Source organism: Tympanuchus pallidicinctus, unplaced genomic scaffold, assembly GCF_026119805.1.
Source record: "Tympanuchus pallidicinctus isolate F22 unplaced genomic scaffold, pur_lepc_1.0 scaffold7, whole genome shotgun sequence".
In the NCBI taxonomy this organism is placed as follows: domain Eukaryota; kingdom Metazoa; phylum Chordata; class Aves; order Galliformes; family Phasianidae; genus Tympanuchus; species Tympanuchus pallidicinctus.
Window position 1 is genome coordinate 23,653,854 of NW_026294791.1, and position 13,980 is coordinate 23,667,833.

Here is a 13,980-nt window from a genome sequence, read left to right on the forward strand (position 1 = left end):
GTCATCTTCTGCCCTCGAGCACTGCTTTCCTTCTAGACCATGGGTTCTGCATCTCTCCTTACTGCTTTCTATCTCTGGGCTTTTCACTTAGTTGGTGCCTCTGACACTCAGCGAGCACAAGTGGAGCCAAGCACATGAGGACACCCCATAAGTGAAGCAGAACATGATACGAGGGGATAAAAAACATCTGTCTTACTTCACAAAGATGCAGCTCTTGCATTGAGTCTGATGATTCACAAAGGGCACAGAGCCACAGCACTCCATACACCAGATTCATACTCCCCTATAGAGGCAGCAGGTTGATAGCTCCCTCACTGCCTTACACGGCACCGTGCCTTAAGGCTTGGGCCATGGCTTGGAGGAGACATCTGCTCCATAAGCCTCACAGAGAAACAAGAGTGATTATTTTCCTTTGGGGCGAGTGCCAATCCCTGGCTAGGAGCCACTGGTGTGGATGGGACCAATCCATCTTGCTGGGCATCACAACCAGACCTCATCCCATGTACCATGATGCGCACCCTGCGCCACACGGAGGAAGGGTTCACACTGAACAAGCCAATAGTCAGCGACGTGGGGTTTCTGCATTCTTCTCCAGGCCCCTCGTTTTCCTGAGGGGAATGCCTCAGAAAACCCAGTGGGGAGGAAGAGGAATTCACAGTTCCCTTCCAAAGAGCAGTCTTTTGTTTGTTTGATCATTTTTTTTAAATGATCAAGTAACTTGTGAATACAATTTCTGATGATTCTCACATCCTCCCAGCTGGAGAACGGTTCATGAACAGGCTCCAAACTCTGTAAATGAGCTTGTTAGTCATAAGCCTTCAAACAGGCTTGATAAACAACTTTCAGCCCGCAGGATATTCATCAACCATTCTGTCTGCTTGGTCTCCTGACACTAATTTATTATTTACAGTGAGAGATCCCTCTCCTAAATCACAGGTGATTGTTTCTCTTCACTGATTAGCTGTTTCTTTGTGGGATTTTTTTTTTTTTTTTTTTTAAAGGAGAAACAATGAAAACTAAATCACAAACAAGCAACGCATAGCAAACTCTTATTCCGGAGCAATTCCCTTCGTTTCCATGAGACACATCAGTGTCCAAACGAAACAAACTGTAAGCAAAGATCTTTTTGGCCCAACCATCCAGACCAGGCAATAGCCAAGAAAAAGAGCGTGAACATCCCTGCGGGCTGCTGGGAATTTCTGTTGGATACTGGGTGCTCCTTGCATCCTCTTGGCCCAACCATCTCATGGTGTTCAGCAGACCTGAGCTCGAGGAGTGAGGTGGGTTCAGATGTAGGCAGGCTCAAAACAGGCTCCCTGCAGGAATCCTCGCTGGAAGTTGCTCTGGTTCATGAAAAAGGATCTCCTTATAGCTAATCAGCTAATTAAAAAGGAAGGTGGTCAACTGCAGAGATGGAAGGAAATTAACTAACAACCATCTGGGGAGGAGATGCGGAGGGAAGAGAATATTCCCAAATCATTGATAAAGCCAAGCTCTTATATACCACCTATCCCACAGATCTCAAAGCCCCTTATTAAGGAGTTGGGATCATGACCCACTTCTATGGGTAGGGAAACTGAGCACAACCAGTTGAACTTGGCCAAGATACCGCAGCAAGAACACAGGAAAAAGGCATAAATGCTGCACTAAGGAATTTTGGAGCAATAAAAAACTGGGCCACATCTACCGACACTGAGGAAGAAGAATCACACCAAAAACCATTTTCTATTTAGATTTTGGGTGCAAGTGCAGTACCAGCACAAAATCTGTACCTTACAAACCCCACCCCAAGCAGAGCAGCCCCATGCAGCCTGGGTTGTGCACAGAACAGACCAACAGCCTCCCTGAAGTGCTGTCTTTCATTTGAGCACAAAATCCAGACCTGTGGTTCCACCACCTTAGGTCCCCAGAGTGCAGAATCCCATCAGCATTCAGGTGAAGGAAGTAGGATGCAGAGATCAGTTCCAGCCCTGTCCTGAAAGCTTTTGTTTCTCTCTCACTGCAAAATCTCTGCCACCTTTGCTCACCTATCCTCAAGCACTTTGGAACAGACAGGCTGCACTACCAGCCTGGGTGTGGAGATGGACTTCCCAGAGCCAAATTGAGCAAGCACGCTTAGGGAAGAGACACAGAACATCCACCAACTCCTTCTAGCACTGTCAACATGAGAGCGACCCATCCCAAGAAAGGACTTGACGCTGGGTTCACAAACCTCTGTGCTGCTCCCTTCATGGGAGAGAGTCACCAAGGTGCCATGCAGAACCGTTACAGCCCAGCACCTCTCCTCACCCAAGTCTGACCCATCCCCGCAGAATCCTGTCTGCTAAGCTGAAGCTGAGAAGCAGCAGCTCTTCAAAAGCTGCAAGCACAATTCTTTTTCCTAAATACGGGTCATATTAGTGATGCTTCCAAAAAGCAGATGATTTCCAGAAGCGCTGAGCAGGTCTTTACAGCTTCACCAGCTCACCACCCTCAAACACAATGGAAATAAGAGCAAAGCACAGACTAGCATAGCTCCCCATGGGCTAAAAAACCTCCTTGATCATGACTGGTCTGGCATCTACATGGACTACAAGACAGGGCTGGGAGCAGCCTGGACCCTTCCCCACAAAATCAAGGCACTTTGTTCCCAGTGCTGCCGCTCTCCTCAGATCAGGATGCCACGTTCCCTTTCCACGCTGGAAATTTCATCTTGCCCCCAGACACACAGGGCCAAGGATAGATTTGCTTTTCCTTTGGTCAAGGAGGCCACCGGAGAGCTGGTGAGCTCCTTGTCCCTGGGTCCTGACGAATTCCAGCTCTCCGTGCAAAAGCAGTTGTGCTGCCTGAGCAGCCTGTGGCAATGAGGAGAGGGCCTCGGGCAGAGAGCGAGTGGCTCTTTGGACACCCGCCCTGCCCAACAGCCTTGCTGACTGACTGCAGTTTCTCCTGTCAGAAAATGCCTCCAGCCAGAAAACGGGGAAAATTTAGGTGGAATATAACTGTACACCACGATAGGATGTATTGACTTGTTAACAGCACAGCTGGCTCCCCTCACCTCTCTGCTCTCCTTCCCTTCCAGGAACACACGGCACCACGAGGTCCCGGGCACAGCAAATCCAGACTGTCTGGGACAGTGCTCTAAGCTATAACCTTTCCTTAGCCTCTGCAGTGAGAGAGGCGCCCAGAAAGCTACGTAAGCTGAAATAGATGAAGGCTGGCTTGCTCATCATGCTTTCCTCCCGGCTTCGGCCCTGCAGACGCCAGGCGTTCCGCTGCAGGAGGCCATCCCAGCTCCAGCACCGCTCCCAGCCCAGCCAGCGTCCTCCGGATGCTCTCATTCCGGGGAAATTTGTCTCTGAGTAACGCTGCAGTGGTCCCAGCGGACGTGGAGTAAGCTCCATCCCCACATCAGGGCGCCTTCCATGGGGGCCCAGCAGAAAGTGCAGGAAGAGAAATGATACCTTCTGTGGCTGTGGTAGAGCAGAGGCAGGCAGGAAGGGAAATGGCAGGACAGGCACATGTCACATACCGATGTACCAAGGGACAGCCAGCCAACTGAGGTGCTGGAGGACTTCAGAGCCCTGGCTGTCACAACATGGAGTGACAAAGCACAAACCCCTGCACACCCAGCAGAGCGGGTGGCAATGGGGTCTACATTCATAGGCTTCAAGCCATAGAGTCTGTAACATAGTGCTGTTCAGAAGGACTTTTCTGCACGGCCAGTGAGAGGTTGAATTCATACTCCTGCCCCTCAGGGGAGCATCATTGCGACTGAGGGTATTTCAGAGATGGCAGCTCTCTCAGCTCCAGACATCACATCGCACATACACCAACCACGCAATGCACCATCCTTCAAAGAACCAGACCTACGCTCTGTGCTCCACCACCCATGCACAGGTTGAAACCTCTGTGATCTGAGCGTAAAGCCACAAGGACAGTCCAGACAAAGCCAGAACAGAGCCCTGGACAGCAGCTCCTCTGCCACGCCGTGGGGATTCTCACTTTGCTGCAGAGAAAGGGAGCAGGGTGGGGAACCAAAAGGCAGTGATTCATCCTCCCCAAAACAGAGGCCCGAGGCTGGGATATTGTGACACTTGATCATACTCGTGATGTGCTTCATTATGCAACGGAGGCCCAGCAGGAGCGCAGCTCCCTCAGGGCTACTTCATACAGGTTTCCAAAACAATTAAATATACCATAAACAACTTGTGACCGAGAATAAACACCTATAATCTCATCAAGCCATTCTGGTGATCTCAAAAACCATGGGAGTATATTCAGCCACCAGGGGGGAAAAAAAAAAAAAAAAAAAAAAAAAGGAGAAAAAAAGGAGAAAAAAAGGAAAGACCATTGCCTTGAAGGAATTATGGCCATGTAATTCTGTGCCTGCCTTGTCAGAGCACTCAGCTTTAAAGCCTGCCAGCTCCTCCTGCTCACGCAGTGTCCATGCTCTCTCTCAGCCCAGGCTCCCTACCATCACTATTTGGGTACGCGTTGCACCAGTGCCAAAATGCACAAGGATGGTGCCCCTGAGTACAGACAGCAGCACCTCATCCCTCCACAGGGATATTTATTCCACCGGCCTCAAAAAAAGGTTTTTTTTTCCGCATGACTCCAGGCTGCTGGTCAAGCCTCTAAACGCTAATACTCATCAATTGGCATAGGCATAAGCAGACCGTTGAATCGCATGCTATGACCTGTGAGTAAGGACTGCCCAAATTAACCCTGAGATAATATTTTCCCATGCAACTGTTTTATACACCACCAAAAAAACAGAAAACGGAGCAGTTAACAGTGGAAACTCAGCACAGATGACAGAAAGCTGATGTTCGTTCAAAGCCTGCTGGAAGTTTAGATCAAACCTTTAAGCTTCTTTTTTACGAGATGTTTCAAAATCTCATTTTCATGGCACTGTTTTCATTACGTCAGGGGGGGGGGGGGGAATTAAAACAAAAAGAAGTAAAAACTTTCAGCGAAATCTTTTTCAAATTAAGGAGTTGGAAGCGTTCGCGGATGGGCTGCAAACACAAACGCCATCAGCAAATTAGGAGACCATGAGAACCAGGAAGTAAATCTGATTGCGATAAAACAAAGTGAAACGCACAAATAAAAGCCTGGTTTTGTCCATCTAAAGGAGGGCAGTGCAATCAGCACCCTCAGACACACTCAGCTCCCTCCTTCACATTCACATAGCTTTCCACCCCTCTGTTAAAAACAGTAAATTGCCCATTTTTGTCCATTCTTTGCTTTCGTTTCATTTTTCTTCAGGACTCTGCTTGTGACAGAGTTGCACTCCTGTCTCTTGTAGGCAGCCAGAAGACAGAGAAATCTACATGAAAAAAAAAAAAAAAAAAAAAGCTTTTCCAATTTCAAATCACAGCATTCAAGGATGCAAGAAAAAATATCAAACAGCAGGCAATGCTTAACCAAATAATCACACACCAACCGGCCTGAGAGCAAAATGACAAAGCAGGCAGGCTCTAGGATGCCCGCCGCACTGCTGGTGTGCACAAAGATCAGTCTTGCAAGAAGCAGCAAGCTGCTCTGTTTCTTTCAGGCAAACGGCCCAAAGGAGTGCCTCAAAAGGAGCACCCATCCCCAGTTTTTGCATGAGTGGATGGGAGGGGAGGGCTGGGTTTGGGATACTCGTTCCTGGTGGCACCGTGGATGGATGCTCAGCGCTGTTGCGTGGTTCAGGCTTCACTTCGTTCATTTGCGAGGTGAACTCCTGCCTCCAGCCCGTTCTTTGCCTATCTCAGTCTGAGCAGCTTCTAGGAATGAGGGCTGCATTTCACAAAAGAAACAGCCCTTTAGAGCTTCAAGAGAAAGCAAGTTTGTAAAAAACCCCACAGCCCTGCTGCTTTCTCCCCATATACCTCGGCAGCGCCCGAACCGCTCTTCCTATTACAAAGCAATGGCAGAGCTCTTCTGCTCCTTACAATATTCCGAACAGTTTTGGGGTTTTTTTTTTTGTTTGTTTGTTTTTTTGTTTTTTTGTTTTTTTTACACAGGGTGGGGAGGCACCACGACACCAGATCAGCAAGAAAAGGAGAAACAATTCAAGAAAAGGAGAAACAATTCAACATACACACAAATCATTTTCTCTTCCTGCAGCACCTGCACCTGCTTTAATTAAAAAGGGGTGATTAACAGCACAAACAGCAGCTGCGCATCCTGCAACTCGGGGTCCTGCCTGCAGCCGGCAATGAGACACGGAGGCAGAGGGCAGGAGCCCAGTTGGCGATGGAATCATTCCTGCCCTTGTTCATCCCTGCATCCCCATACCCAGCGAGCTGCCTAAGCACAACCCATCCCCAGCAGCCCGACGTGGGCTGGAAGAGAAGCACAGCCCCAGGCTGCCACCCCATTGTATCCAAGAAAAATTAAGGGACAGTAATAACCCCAACATGCAGAAGCTGAGCATGTCCTGGATCAAAATGGGGTTTATTCATTCCTCACGAGAGAACTGAGAGCACAACCAATTTTTCTTCTGCTGCTCGCTCTCCACACTGTTTTACGAGCCGTCAACAGTCACACTCAAACAAACAAACCAAAAAAAAAAAAAAAAAAAAAAAAAGCAGATGGCAAACATGCCATCTCCAAAACAAACTGTTAGCTCCGCAGCCCCATGCTTGGAGGACTCATCCTGCTCAGGACCACGAGCTCTGGGAACCCACCATCGGGCTCCTGCCACCACCAAAGGGCACTGCATCCCTTCGCTGGGAAGCCCTGGGAGCCCTCCCTACTGAACTGGGATGGCGTTTTCATCCCAGCTTCAGTTGGTCTCAATGCAAACCTTGCTAGCAAACACGGTGCAGCCGTATCTTTCGGGTGGTTTTACAGTGAAGAGGAACTCAACTCCCAGCTGCAGGGCAGTGGCACGGATGCTCACCATCCAGCTTTTCAGGTTTGCGGAGCTGCAATTTGAACTCGACGCAGCGATGGTTTTGCAGCACCACTGATGAAATCCTGTTACACACTGACAGCTCTCCCCACACGTATTACGATCTGAGCTATTCCCAGAGATGCCGTTTTCCCTTCTTTTCCAACAGGAAAAATGTTTTCCCCTCAACCCCTTCACAATGTATTAATGGTAATGTAGTTCCCCCAGCCCCACAAGTCTGGATAAAACTTTGTTATCTCTGTGTCACCCAGCACTTTGGTTCGCTGCTGCAGGTCGGGGCAAAACACAACAGCAGGCCAGCCGACTTTCCTCCAGATTAGAAGAACATTTTCAGTACGCTGCAGACATCCCACAATATCTCCAAGCAGCTTTTCCCTTCTCATCCTCCGTAACACAGAATAACAGAGCTCGGCGTTGGCTGTTCTGCTGAACCAGCTCTCATTCTGCACCGTGCTCTCACACAGCCCTTTCTTGCACACACAGCAGAACACTCTGCAGGTGGGGAAACTGAGGCACGGATCACACTGGGGCTACTAAACACATCAATGAAACAGCCACGCAGCCCAGATGACAGCCCTGCCCAAGGAGACAGAGAGGATTTATCCACGCTATTCTTTTCGTCTTGCTTTAAAATACTTCTGAAACTTCCTAATTCGCTGCAACAGCATCCAAGCTTTTACGGCATCTGGAGAATCCCCGATTGACTTCGAGAGGCAGTTTGCCCCCTGCTTGGCATTGCTGGATGGGCAGCATATCCCTGGACTGGGATATGGAGTGTTCAACGTTCTGAGAGCAACGTGGGCAGCAGGGGAATGCAGCCTCTCTGCTCCGGGCTGAGCTCAGCAGCGGGAAGCACCACGAGCAACCCGGGGCCCAGTTAAATACCATCAACGAAACGGGGGCATCAACGAAACGGGGGCAAAAAGGAGGAAAAAAAGAGCTGTTGGCAGAACTCGTTGCTTATGTCGGGGGCCGCCCGGCCGCAGCCTGGCAGGACAGGAGTCGAACCACAGGACAACGGCGATCGCTGCCGCCCTGACCCACTGAACGCACACTTTTAGGGCCAGAAATGCGTTTTGCCGGCTCTCAGGAAGGGACGTTTTTAAAGCGGTTTTCCAGCGGCGCTCGATTCGCTCCTGTCCCCGCCGCAAAGGAAAAGCCGCCCCGGGACGCTGCCTCTCCGCCAGACAGAAGCGGTCACCGCAGTGAAGCCCGGGGGCGGGGGGGGGGGGTCTCACGTTGGGGAAACGCCGTTTTTTGGGTGCGTTACCCCTTCGTCAGCCCCGCCCGGGGAAGCCGAGAGAAGCCGTGTCGGGGCGGCGGGGGGGGCTGCGGGCCGGCTCCTAGCACCCAGCGGAAAGTCAGCGATGGGCCGGGGGGGCACAAGGGGAGGGTTCCCTACAGCCGGGGATGGGTGGCGGTGCCGCTGGCCCGGTCCGTGTTAGCACCGTGACGGTGCCGCGCGTTTATATACGGCGGCTGCCAGCGAGAGGCAAAAAAACAAAACAAAGCAAAACAAAAAACAAAAAAAAACAGCAAACAAACCGAAAACCAAAAAGGAACGAAAACCGTGATTTTCGTTTTTCCTTTCTCGTTCTTTTCGCCTCTCGCTGGCGGCCCGGCCGATCTCGCTGGCAGAGGGGGGAGTTCTCACCGGGAGCTCTCGGAAGGGATCCCTTGTCCTCGGCTGCGCTCCGCTCCCAGCAGCGGCTGCCGCCTGACCGGACCCACAACGAAAACCGCGTCCAGGGCGCATTTCTAACCGAAACGAGGAGGGGAAAGACAGAGGGACTTGCACACCTACCTCACCCCAGTCCTCCGCGGCTCTCCCGTAGCACAGCGCTGCGCTTGGAAAATACCGCGCAAGCCTGTGCGCATTCGCCGCTGCCCTACTGCGGCCCTTTAGGACGGGCTGCCCTGCCCCATCCCCTGCCCCGCGCCTGAGGGCTGCAGGGGCCCGCAGCAGGCGGCTCGGCGAGAAGCAGGGCTCGACGAGAAACGAGGCTCGGCAAGGAGGCTGCTCCGTTTTCCGACCACGCACGGAACCACGGAGCTGCGCGCAGAGCTCCAAGCTGCGGCCGGCTCCGACGGGACGGGCGATGAATGGACAGATAGACGGGTAAAGGATGGATGGACGGAAGCACGGATGGAGAGATGGATGGACGGAGGGAGAGAGGAAGGAATGATGGATGCTCTGCCCCGACCCCGTCCCGCTCAGCCCCGCGTTCAGCCCCGACCCTGCCGCGCCGCTCCCCAGTTCTGCTCGGTTCCCCAAGCGGCGGCGGGCTGTCCCCGCACTTACTGTCCTGCTGCGGAGTGTCGCTACCGCTCGTCAGCCCGGGGGACTCCAACAAGCTCCTGCCGGGCTCGCCGCCGCCCTCGTCCCCCTGCGCGGCCACCATGTCTCCCGCCTCCTCCAGGTCCAGCAGGTGACTCACGGAAAAGTTCTTCTTGGCTTGTAAATTGTCCAGGCCGGCAGGGCCGTCGAGGCGGGCTGGCAGCAGGGCCTGCCTCTCCATGGCGTGGGCATAGCTGGACGCCATGGTGCCGAGCGGGGGCTTTTCTGCCCTCGCCCCCCCGGCGCCCACCGCCCCCGCTCCCCCCCCAGCCGCCGGCCCTTCGAGGGGGGAAGCGCACGGCCCGAGGGCGGGGGGAACGGGGACCCGACGGCGGTGGGGCGGCTAGAAGGAAAGCCCAAAGGAGAGCGGCTAGGGCCGGCCTTAAAACATGCCGGAGGGAAGAGAGAGGCCGGCTCGGGGCGCCGGGAGCTGCCGCTGGCCGGGAGGAGAACGATGGCTGTGGGGCGGCTGGGGCGGGTGCGCCCCGTCCCTCCGCCTCCCCGCCCGGCCGCTCCGCTCCCCTCCCCTCCCTCCTTCTCCTCCCTCCGCCCCTCCGGGCCGCACTTCAAACGGCGGGGGCGGCCCGCCGGGTACCCGTGGAGGGCGGCCCTGCCGGGACGTGGCACCGGAGCGGGGCCCCCCACCCCCGGCCGGGATGAGTGGCGGCTGCGGGGGGCACCGGGCAGAAGAAGACGGGGGAGAAGCGGCTCTCAGTCCTCTTTAGAGGATGCGAGGGTGGGGGGTATGGTCAGCGGGAAAAGGGTGGGTACGGCCCTTGGGGGAGCAGAAAGAAAGGGTGAAAATGAGAAATACAGTTGAAAGAGTAATAGGAATGGGAGAGAGAGGGGGGAAAAAAAGTAGAGGGGAAGAAAAAGTGCAACAAAACGAAGGAACTAGGCAGGCGAGAAGTAGCAAAAGAAGAAAAAAAAGCAAAATAAAAGCAGAAAAAAAAAAAAAAAAAAGCCAACAACAGTCAGACCAAAAAGCAAAAGAGACTGAAAGATAGGAGGACCCTCAGAGCTCTGCAGCCAGTGAGCCAAGGTCCCAGCAGGTCCTGGTGACGCAGACAAGCAGAAGGACAGGCAGTGCTCAGCCTTTACAGCAGGGCCCGAGGGCAGCCTGGTGGGTGCAGAGAGGGGTGCTGGCACGCTTCACCAGGCCCCCAAGACCCCACATCCCAATAGCTGCAGCATGGGATCGGCGCTGCCACAGCCAGCCCAGAATTTCCATCCCCCCTGATCTGGGGAAAGAACATTTGATGCCATCAAAGGGCTCCAGATTGAAAACAGATGTGCTTCCCCGAGCCTCTCCATGCATTTAATTAAGGCTCAGGCATGGAGGAGACAGTTTCATCATTAGTTTGCTTTCAGGCCCCCAGTCCCAGTTTACCCTTTGCTGTCTCAAAGACCCAAATGAGTGTGGCAGGGCTCTGTTGTGCTCAGCTTGGGGCAGAGCAAGGCTGCCCAGAGCAGACAGTGGGGCTGTCTGCTGTGCACATATGTGTGGGTATACTCACACCTAAAATACTGCATGTGCATCTTTGTGCCAACAGCAGTGCCTCACTGCATACTAGTGTGTCCCTTTTTGGGATGGGTATTAATATAATGGACCACTTCTCAGGCAGCTTTACCCTCTTTCTTCTCATTCTAATCAGTTTTGCAGCTGACCTGACAGCTATGCTGGGGAACCTGAACCACATCCATCCCCTTTGCACTGGTGTAATGCTGCAATGGGATGATATTAGCACAGTGGCAAAGTCTTTGACTACAGCAAATGAGAATGAGCCCAAATGCAGCAGCCACAGTTACAGAAATGAAAGAAAAGAGCTGCTTACTTTTGGAAGGCCTCAGGTATGCAGGGATCTCCAGCAAGAGATGCCCACACCTCCACTGCCAATCCTTCAGTAAGGTCTCAGAAGGGATGGATCCTGGCTCCATACCTTCTGGTCACTCAAGTTCATTGCACACACCTGAGCTCCCCTGGGTTGGCCCTGCCTTTCCACCAGGTGCTCAATCACTGCTTCAGGCTGTGACTCAGCATTTCTGCTACAACTGGGGAGAGATTACTCTGACCCCCAGGCAGCCCCAGCAGAAGCCACAGAACGTGAAAGAGCAACTCTCGGTGCTTCCTTCATTGATATTCTCACAGATATCCAAGGAAAGAAGCATCTCCATTTATTTTTCACATGTTCCTCTGCTCAAGGGCATCCCTCAAACAAACGTTTCTTGGCTTCAGGATTTGGGAACCCAACCCAGTACCAGCAGGTGCCCTGGAGTGATGATAAGTGAAAGCATGTTGGTACTCCATGAGTGCTCCCCATAAACACATCCTCCACAGAAGAGTGACACAGACATAGCAGCAGCTCAGAACCAGGATTAGTGCATTCTGCTCCAGAAGCTTTCATCTATGGGAAGAAATCCCACTAGGAGATGGAAGGGTGCTCTGTGTATACTCAGTGTAGCAGGGCATCCTATTATACTGGCCATCAAGCAAAGCTTGAGGGAATGGGTATGACAGGAGAAAGCACCTTCTGACGTGCAGGAAATAGGTTGCACTCAGCCCCAGTTCTAGTTTAGCTTCTTAGCTCCACTTCTATGTTTGGGGATGCCAAGCAGCTGGAGGGCTTGAGGCACATCTTTTTGTGGCCTATGAGACCAGGCTTTCAAAGAGCCCACCTGAGGCTACTTTGGCCAGCTGTATTATGTCTGTGTTCAGAGCCTGGCACGGATCATAACCCGGATAAGATCAGACAGGCAGGAAGCATTTCCCTACCAGACTCATCTTGTGATAGACCAAAGCAGCCCCAGAAAACCACAAGCAAAAGACAAACAATCAGAGAGATGAGGATGGGGAGTGGATGAAGGACATGTTCTGAGCTCCTGGGTGAGCTATTGCAAATCTCACACTGCTATTACAATAGGAGTAGGATCACCTCCACAGGACGAGCATAAAAACTTGCCCTCATCAGCCATTTCATTTAACTTGATTCAAAGTTTAAGATTGGCACCTGTGAGTGCTCAAGGAAATCACCTCTGTGTCCCTCTCCAGGAGAAGAAGATAAGGTATTTGCTACCAACTCAGACGCTTCAGTTTCATCCTTTCTGAGTGTCCAACGGCCAGGTGTCATGCACTTTTTCTGGATAAATAGGCATGAGCCACACTGCTGTCTGCTGAGAACTCAGCACATCTGATCTTATTGTCAGATGGGGAAACTGGTGCACAGGCAGTTTGTCCTTGGCAGCAGACCCAAAGAGAGGTGATAGGATACCACAGTTCTCATAACCTCAACTGGGTTCTCATAGCCCCAGATGGGTCCCATGCTCACCACCCAGAGCCTTGCCTAAAAACCTGTCTTCCTACCTTGTAGCCACCTCAAAGGACGTAAGGCAGAACCAAATGCTATGACTTTCTTCCCTCTCTTCCCAGTTGCATATCAAGAAGGAGAGTCTCTAACTCAAGCATCCATCCTAATTCCTGCAGTTTCCCGTGAAACCCAGCACCTGGCAGTTCCTGTGGCTCTCAGCTCCAATAATATGGGCTATCCAAGTGTGGTATAAACCTTCAGAAATGTTTCCTTCACTTTTGCACGTGTCCAAGCAGGGATTTCCCAGCACTTACAGCCATAACCTTGGTTAAAGTTCTCAAGCAGACAAGCAGCTGGAACATACCAGGACCAAAATATACAATGCCATTTATTACTGCTCCGCAGTCCTTAGCCTTGACTGTACAAGGTGCTCAGCTGCTGTGAAGCATGCAGGTGTCCTCAGTGCAGCTCTCCTGTTGTTGAGATGGGTGACTGAGCAGGCAGGAGGCTGCAACAATGTTTGTTCCTCTTCTACTGACAGCCACTCTGCAGAGAGGTTTCCCTGAGATAGACCTTCCCCCCAGAAAATTCAGCTCCCTACAGGCAAGCCAATGAGAGACATCACATCAGGGCAGCTCTCTGCCCCTGAGCCTTTTTGGGCTGCAGCCACATGGTTCCATCCTATTCCATTGCATCCCATCCTATCCCATGCCATGCCATGCCATGCCATGCCATGCCATGCCATGCCATGCCATGCCATGCCATGCCATCCCATCCCATCCCATCCCATCCCCAGCAATATCTCCAGTGCTGGGCTCTCCTCTGCCAATACCCCAGTTCTGAGGAGCCAAAGACAGCTCTGCAGCTACAAAACCTTCTTTGCAGCTCTGTTCAGGGCTGGATGAGAACAAGGCTGAGCTGGGAACAAAGGGCACCTGCACAGGGACATGTGTATGTGTATCGCCTTACACGTGTGTGTGCACACATTGCCAGCCTGGAGGCAGCCCTCTCTCCTACAGACCCACAGACTTCTGCTACACACTTGGGTCAAATCTACCTCTTTTCCTCCTCTCCTGCCCATGCAGAGCTGCATTATTAGATCTGTGGGGACCAGGTAGTCGATGGTCATTTTAAGCCGTAAACTCAACATCACGGTTTCTTTTAATCCCAAACATCTTGATATCATCTGGAAATGCCATGAGCAGTTTATAATTAGGGTTTAGCATGCAGATTAATACCAGCAGCTCCAGGGTGAACAGACCATCAGAGTCTAATCAAAGCTTAAGTGGGGCAGCAATTTAAAACCAAGATTTATTATTCCTCTGCATAATATTTTGAATCAGGGGCTGAGTTCACATCACACACAATCATTCCTGGAAGCACTATCACATCTCCAGCTAGACCGAGGTGGCTTGTTACTGGTGCACAGTGGTGATAACCATCAGGCTTTT

General features: G+C 52.0%; 1 protein-coding gene across 2 annotated transcripts in view; it reads right to left on the bottom strand.

The window, feature by feature from the left end:
- The window catches only part of PRRX1 (paired related homeobox 1), a 32,230-nt gene extending 22,526 nt beyond the window's left edge, over nucleotides 1–9,704 (bottom strand). For both annotated transcript variants that reach the window (XM_052666682.1, XM_052666683.1), the window contains exon 1: nucleotides 9,189–9,704. In XM_052666682.1, coding sequence (XP_052522642.1) covers nucleotides 9,189–9,429 — 241 coding nt within the window. In that variant the 5' untranslated portion in view covers nucleotides 9,430–9,704. The remainder of the gene's footprint in view (nucleotides 1–9,188) is intronic.
- Between the last annotated feature and the right edge of the window lie 4,276 nt (nucleotides 9,705–13,980).